The 8,163-nt window shown below is 39.4% G+C and overlaps 1 protein-coding gene across 1 annotated transcript; it reads left to right on the top strand.

The window, feature by feature from the left end:
* The first annotated feature begins 3,927 nt into the window (after positions 1-3,927).
* On the top strand, positions 3,928-7,074 carry thap11 (THAP domain containing 11). The gene has a single exon (XM_072279145.1). It carries the CDS (start codon positions 4,149-4,151, stop codon positions 4,797-4,799), a length of 651 nt encoding a protein of 216 aa, XP_072135246.1. The 5' UTR covers positions 3,928-4,148; the 3' UTR covers positions 4,800-7,074.
* Positions 7,075-8,163: the final 1,089 nt, after the last annotated feature.

Genomic DNA, 8,163 nt, shown 5'->3' with positions numbered 1-8,163 from the left:
GAAAGGACAATCTCTGTCTTGTAACAGAGATGCATTTCTATGGTGAAACAGGCTCTCTTTTAACAATGAGCTGTGTAAAGAAGAAGTCTAACTTTCCTGTTTCTGAATACTTATTTGTAACTTATTATTATTTTAGAAAAAATCTATTGCCAGATCAGTCATCTACATTTTAAATTACAATTACAATAAAGTATAGAATACTCAAGACACACAATTTGAGGGTTATCAGTTTTGTTTGAATGTATTTCTGGGGGCTTCATTCACTGTATCCATCTGCCTCAATCAGTGAACTTTTTCCCTCATCTTCTGTATTTTATAATAAATATATGAAAATGTCAAGCAAAATGAAAAAATGCCATTTTTTTCTAATGAGCTATGAAATTATTTTTCAATGTTATTGTCAACGATCTCAAGATCGCTTAATTCTTGAAGGGTTTTGACCTATTCTGCTGCCTTCTAAAAAAAATTCCACTGAAAGGTATTGACCTGGGACATTAGCTCTATTTCCCCCTCCACAAATTCAGTCTGATCTGATCATTATACCCTTTATTTTTACACCACTTTTTGTTAACAATTGATACTTAAGTTTGTGAAAAAGGAGGAGTTTAATTCTCCTTGAATTTAATTGAATTTACTTAAGGATATTTGGTACAAATCACTAATGTGAGTTTCTTCTTCCTTCAGTCCAATAATCCTGACTTGGCAGAAGTACATTTCCAGTTAGCTAATCTCGGCTACAGTTTGGCCAAAATAAGTTACTTTCTTAATAGCATGCGCCAACTGCAACATGCCAGCCGATCTAGTCCAGAACAATGTAATTGTAGTTTAGTGCTTAATTTCTTTCCACAATAGCATTGCAAAAGATAAAGGTTTAGAAATGCATTGTTGGACTATCACAGTCTTGGTCCAAATGTTGGTCAGGGTTGGGTTCTTGAAGTGAACTGCCTTTGATATCAAGATAAGATTTATACTTTTTATACTTTATTGTCGCCAAACAATTGATACTAGAGCGTACAATCATCACAGCGATATTTGATTCTGCGCTTCGCGCACCCTGGAGTACAAATCAACAGTAAATATTAAAAATTTAAATTATAAATCATAAATAGAAAATAGAAAAGGGAAAGTAAGGTAGTGCAAAAAATCCAAGAGGCAGGTCCGGATATTTGGGGGGTACGGCCCAGATCCGGGTCAGGATCTGTTCAGCAGTCTTATCACAGTTCGAAAGAAGCTGTTCCCAAATCTGACCGTATGAGTCTCCAAGCTCCTGAGCCTTCTCCCGGAGGAAAGAGGGACGAAAAGTGTGTTGGCTGGGTGGGTCGTGTCCTTGATAATCCTGGCAGCACTGCTCCGACAGCGTGCGGTGTAAAGTGAGTCCAAGGATGGAAGATTGGTTTGTGTGATGTGCTGGGCTGTGTTCACTATCTTCTGCAGCTTCTTTCGGTCTTGGACAGGACAACTTCCATACCAGGTTGTGATGCACCCTAGAAGAATGCTTTCTACGGTGCATCTATAAAAATTAGTGAGGGTTTTAGGGGACAGACCAAATTTCTTCAGTTTTCTCAGGAAGTAAAGGCACTGGTGGGCCTTCTTGGCAGTGGACTCTGCTTGGTTGGACCAAGTCAGGTCATTTGTGATATTGACCCCGAGGAACTTAAAGCTTTTGACCTGTTCCACCTGCGCACCACCGATGTAAATTGGGTCGTGCGGTCCACTACTCCTTCTGAAGTCAACAACCAATTCCTTCGTCTTGCTGACGTTGAGGGATAGGTTATTGTCTTTGCACCATGCCACCAGGTTCTTAATTTCCTCTCTGTACTCAAACTCATCATTACCCGAGATACGGCCTACAATTGTGGTGTCATCAGCAAACTTATATATTGAGTTCGATGGAAACTTGGCTACACAATTATGGGTGTACAATGGATATTGGTCTGTCAAACTCTTGTGTTGAACCTATCTTGGTCACAAGAGAGGAAACCTGCTCAGTGGGAGAGTACAGCTGTGATCTGTTTTAAAAGAAATGCTCTTTGGAATCCTTAATTTCCCTTGCTTCAACCGTTTGCTTCTGCATTGTGGCAATAAGAGAGAGCTCTGTAGTCTCCAGAAAGATTCTCACAGATTATTTTTAAAAATCCTGCAGAAGACTCTTATTTTTTTTTTGTTTCATATGAAGACAAGGATTGCTGATTATCGATACTGGTCTATATGTTACCCCAGGCAAGTGCAAACTTACTTGCTATTGTGTAATAATCTCTTTCATATATTTTACTGCAATACTTAATGAGGTAGAGCATGAAATCTCCAGTGCAAATTTTTGCAGTAAAATTGTTAATCAATAGCCATTAATGTCATCAACACTCCTTTGTGCTGTAATAACTGCAATAAATAAACCTTTTTGGAGTGTAACATATATACATTCTCAGAATATTAGGCAATGCTTGCAAAAATGGTCTATTTTATTTATTTATTGTTACCCAGGAAGTTTATTTTGTAAGCCATTCATCATTATCTTGAAACCACTAAGCTTTAAGAACTAAGTAGAGTCTACTCTAGGTTTTATACAGCAAACCAGCATAACTATTTCATCTGTTCTTTAACCACCAGTTACCAGAGTAACAACATTAATTTTCCAAATTAGCTGTAAAGTGTTTCCAAATCACAACTTCCATGTTGTTAATATGGTGCCTTGGTTACAAAACTCAGGATGTTCCAATGATGATGTATTTTCCTATGGAATGGATGTTTCCTATGGTGTCTAAGACCAGAGGACACAGCCTCAGAATAAAGGGGCATTCTTTTACAATGGAGATGAAGAGCAATTTCTTTAGCCAGAGAATGGTGAATCTGTGGAATTCGTTGCCACAAGCAGCCATGGGGGCCAAGTGTTTATGTATATTTAAGGCAGAGGTTGATAGATTCTAAATTGGTCAGGGCATGAAGGGCTGTGGGAAGCAGGAGACTGGGGCTGAAAGAGAAAATAGATCAGCCATGATGAAATGGCGGAGCAGACTCGATGGGCCAAATGGCCTAATTCTGCTCCTATATATAAACTTAAATAACCAGTTTGTTTAGGATGCTCGCCTTGTAATGCTGTGTTTTCTTGTGAAATGAACTTATAAAACTATACTTTGAACACCCTTGACTTTATATTAATTCTATAATTTTCAATTTCTATTAATTCTGCTGAATCATAGGTAAATGTAAAATGGTGGAAGATGGCTAAAATAATTAAAATTTGCAGAGTTCATTTGACTTGCAGAATATTGTGTAAAACAAACAAGCATAAATGCTGTTTTGGTAGAACAAGAATGAATGTATTTTTATTACTGTATATCAATCTAATCATTTGTTTTCAGATGACATCTTCAGGAGCAATTCATCCATGTTCTCATTTTTGTGCACTGAAGATATTTTTGTAACTGCTGATAGAGGTGCGTTTTGTAATTTTATAAGGATTTCAAATATTAATATTTTTATTGAAATTATACTGCTTTAAAACGTGACCCAAATTTTTATTTTAAAAAATCATAATTTGTAAAAGTATTTTTAATGGTCACTTGTCTTTAATGTGCTGCAAAATGTAAATAAAATCGCATTTCAGTATAAAACCTGGTCTTAATAGTGATTTCGGTGAACTTGTTTCGTCGGAAGCTTCCAGCATTTTCTCAATGAGTAAGTACTTTTAAACGTGTTAGTGAAACCACTGAACATACTTTGTGCGTATACTGCAGTCAAATTGAACCATAAACTTGCAAAAATTCAAACAGAAATTAGTGCAGACTTTGCTGAAGATATAAGATTTTGGGTCAGCTATAATTAGGTAGCATTGATAACAGTGTTTATTTTTAGAAAATAAGTTTATTGCCCTAGTATCGTAACTTTGAGGCAGAAAAGGGAGTTGTTTGACCGGAAGTAGCCGTGCAGGGCGCGTGGCATTGTGGGGGATGTAGTTCCGTCGCGCGGCCCGGGCTTCGCAACGAACTCAACGTTTGGGGAAAAAATAAATAAACCGGAAAGTTGCGGGTGAGAAAAACAAACTTCGTGAATAAGAGAGGCGGGGAGGCCGAGACGACGGGGAAGGAGCGCATCCAGGCGGCAAAGGAGGCGGCGGCGACGGTGCGGGCCCCGGGGATCGCGGCGGGAAGATGCCAGGCTTCACCTGCTGCGTACCCGGCTGCTACAACAACTCGCACCGGGACCGCGACCTGCGCTTCTACACCTTCCCCAAGGACGAAGAGCAGCGCCGGGTGTGGCTGCAGAACATCTCCCGTACTGGGGTGACGGGCTGCTTCAGCACCTTCTACCCCACCACCGGGCACCGGGTGTGCAGCGCGCACTTCCCGGGCGGCAGGAAGACCTACTCCATCAACGTGCCCACCATCTTCCCGCTGAGAGGAGTCAACGAGAGGAAGATCAGGAGGTGTCGCAAGAAGGTGCCCCAGCAAGCCGGGCCCGACGACGTCAAGCCCATCGACCTGTCCGGCACCTTCTTCTTCTCCTCCTCCTCATCGTCCTCGCCCTCACTCCCCGCGGCGCCAACCGCCGCCTCCGCTCGCCCCGAGGCTCCCGAGTGCTTGGATCATTCCTACTCACTGTCCTCCACCACCACCTCTGAGGAGCTGCTGAGGAAGCTCAACGAGCAGAAGGACATTATTGCCCTCATGGAGGTGAAGATCAAGGAGATGAAAGGCACCATCCGGCAGCTGAAGGTCAGCGAGGCGATCCTGCGGGAGGAGCTGAGGAACAAGGAGAAGTTGCTGTCCATGTCGGTGATCAGAAAGAAACACGGCATGTGACTGGTTTTACTCTGACAGATCGCAACGAACGACTCGACCCGACGAGCAGGAGAGAAAGAACAAATATACCGGATCACGACCCCTGTTTGCACGGGATGTCAAGACTATTTTTGAGTGTGATGTTTGAAATCCGGTATAGTTCAGTTTTCTACACGTCCATTGAAACCACTTGCATAATTTCTGTGTTTGTTCCGATGGACTGCATCTGTGGTTATTGATTATTTCACTCGACAGTACAGACTTGAGGTGCAAGATATACCTAACATTAGAAGTTGTGAAACAACAGGAAGCAGAGGAAGATTCATTTTCGGCGCAAGTATTTGTTACATAAATATATGTTGTGAATCAATGCGTTCATTTCATTATAATGATGCTATAACTTTAGTGTCTCTACATAGTTTGTATATTGCCCTCTTCGTGAAGTTACTGTACAACAATAACCATAAAATATAATTCTAGTCATGGTTATACTTTGTAAATTGGTTTGATAAGATTGATTTCTTTAAGTGTTTCACTACAACTTTAAGAATGAGGCCTCTGTTGATCGGGTCGACCATGGATGTTGCGTCTTAGCTGCCTAGTACTGTACATGCAAGCTGGAACACAGGCCAGGACAGTGTGATATGGAGAGCAACCTGTTTCCCATGTAACAGGCTTCCCCTTCTCCACGCAGCTGATGAATACAAGGGAACGGCAGAAACCAATACAGTGGTGTCAGAGGAGTTACCAGTCAGCATTGAGCTCAATGTTGGACTGTCTTAGGGAGTCCAGCTCTGGAATTTTCCTTGAGGTTTACTCCTGAAGCCTTCCTCATCAGTTGGTGTAGAGTCTTCCTTCTCCAAGTTGAGCTGCCAGCCATGGCTGATGAACCCCATCCCCCTGGAGGCAACTGGCTTCAAGGTGTAAGCAACCTGCCTTTGCCTTTTCTGTCAGTAGAAACCGTTCTGCTGGGCTTAGTAGCTAAGGCACATGTGAAGAACAGGAGCTAGACTTGGTTGTCTGAGGCTGTTTGTCGCTACCTTAAAAACCTATCAATGACAAAATTTTGCTCATCCTTCCTGCTATCTTCTTTGACTCTGTGTCTATTCATTAGGACTTCTATCCAGCACCTCTTGACATCTTATTCAGTAATATCTCTCTTCCTTATTTCCATTGTTCTAGGCATTATTTAAGAAAGCACAAATCCACACCTGCCATTTGAATGCTAATATTTATGTTATAATTTGAGGAAAAAACAGTCATTTTCAGTCTAATCTTTACAGAATATTATGGAATTCACAGGTAGCAAGTTTATGTAAACAATTCGTTAATGGAACCTTTATTTTGGTGTTAAAGCCTATTCTGGAAATAATAACAAAATGCTCAAGTCTTGTAAATGGTCACCAAATATTTTTATAGTATATAATCTGGTTTGTGAATGTGTTGTATTATATGATTAAAATATATTTTACATGAAATTTATAAACAATTTCTCAATAAGCCTCCCGAATATATGGAATAATAGATGCTCACTGGAGTTACAAAATAATCTTATTAGTAATTCAGATAATAAACCCAAACAAATTTCAAGCAGTTAATACTGCCTCATATTGGATATGAGTTACTTAGGGGGAGAGAGTTTTTGAATTATAGATTTTGTTTGAGTTTATGTTGCCAGCAGTTTTCAGTACAAAGAAATAGTTCTTTTTTAATGTAAATACCAGAAATAGTACCGGATAGTGTCAGTTTTGAAGATGTTTCTGCTCATTAAATTGTGTTGGTCTGTTTCATCTTATTCAGCATGGTTACTGACTCACAATGATTATTGCAGACCAGAAGAAGAAAATATGTGAATTGCCTCCCTCTGTGCACATACAGAATTCTGCATTTTTAGAATGTTCTATTTTTATTTTTTTAAATTTTATGTCGATGCTAATTAAAACAATTGTTATGGAAGTTAAACTGAAAGGTTAATGGTTGCACCTCAAATACTGAGAGTATGACTTAAGTTTTAATTGGTTGCTTGAGCACTCTACTTTTGACATAACTGTTACAATAGGCTGTGTGTTATACCTAAACCATACTCCCTCATTCTCAGTATACTGGTCATTGCTTGCAAACTGCTGCAGAATATCCTCTGCACATATTAAAATGCTCCACAAGTTTTTCATGCAATTTAATCAATACCAATAAATCAAATTGATTTCATGTTGTTGTTAGCATGTTAGAAAAAAATTGTTGCTGCCAGTTTATTGAATTCAACTGCAGTGCCTCAGATATTAATGAAACACTCAAACATTGGTTAAATTAAATACATTTCAAATTAAATAGTGTGTTAAGTCACTGTCAATTCTTTCTTATTCTATTTATAATAAAAAATGTAACCTCTTCCACTTTACAACTGTGATCACACAATAAAGTGCAACATAAAATGAAAATTTAAACAAGAAACACGTTGGTAATTGCAACCTTCCTTCAGTTAGTCCTGACGAAGGGTCTCGGCCTGAAACGTCAACTGCACCTCTTCCTACCGATGCTGCCTGGCCTGCTGCATTCACCAGCAACTTTGATGTGTGTTGCTTGGTAATTGCAAATTGTTTTGATACATGCTTTGGCAATGATAAATATATGCTTATAAAATGTACAGAAGGGTATTTTTAGGGTGTGATACAGTAATACTGATGATGAGTACACTGTTTCTGTAATATCCCAAAACACAACACAATGTCTGCAGCAATATTGCCCTAACTGCGAACTTCAAAGTGTCATCTGAAGGAAACATTGAATATTGCAAGCTCATTGAGCATTGCATTTCAATGGTACAAAGAACACAGGTAAACCTGAGCAGGTGAGGGACAGTTTTTTAAGACCTATTTTAGTTTTGTTAGAAGAAAAAGGGGTTTTATTTTGCTTTGTCACTGAATGGATATCAACACTTAATGCCAAATTTAAAATTGCTCGAAGTTTCATAAAGAGAGTCTACAGAACTTGCAGAGTGCTTAGGATACTAAGTCAAATTCAGGAATCAAATTGGGTAAACCATAAGATATAGGAGCAGAATTAAGCACAGAATATCCACCAGTTCTCATTTGTCTATTCTGCTTGTTACTTCTTCAAAGATTTCCAACAGATTCATCAGGAAAGCATTTCCCTTAAGGAAACCATGCTGACTTCGGACTATTTTATCATGTACCTCCAAGTCCCCCAAAATCACATCCTTAACAATTGACTCCCAGCATCTTCTCAACCACTGAAGTCAGACTAACTGGCCTATAACTTCCTTTCTTCTGCCTTTCGCCCTTCTTGAAGAGTGGAGTGACATTTGCAATTTTCCATTCCTACGGAACCATGCCAGAATCAATGGATTCTTGAAAGATCATTACTA

This window comes from Mobula birostris, chromosome 15 (assembly GCF_030028105.1).
Source record: "Mobula birostris isolate sMobBir1 chromosome 15, sMobBir1.hap1, whole genome shotgun sequence".
In the NCBI taxonomy this organism is placed as follows: Eukaryota; Metazoa; Chordata; class Chondrichthyes; order Myliobatiformes; family Myliobatidae; genus Mobula; species Mobula birostris.
The sequence above is the reverse complement of the archived record's forward strand: the minus strand, read 5'-3'. Positions and strand labels throughout refer to the sequence as shown.

Bases quoted from the DNA above. Each gene is read 5' to 3' on its own strand.
- thap11 (XM_072279145.1), top strand. From the start codon at position 4,149: ATGCCAGGCTTCACCTGCTGCGTACCCGGCTGCTACAACAACTCGCAC.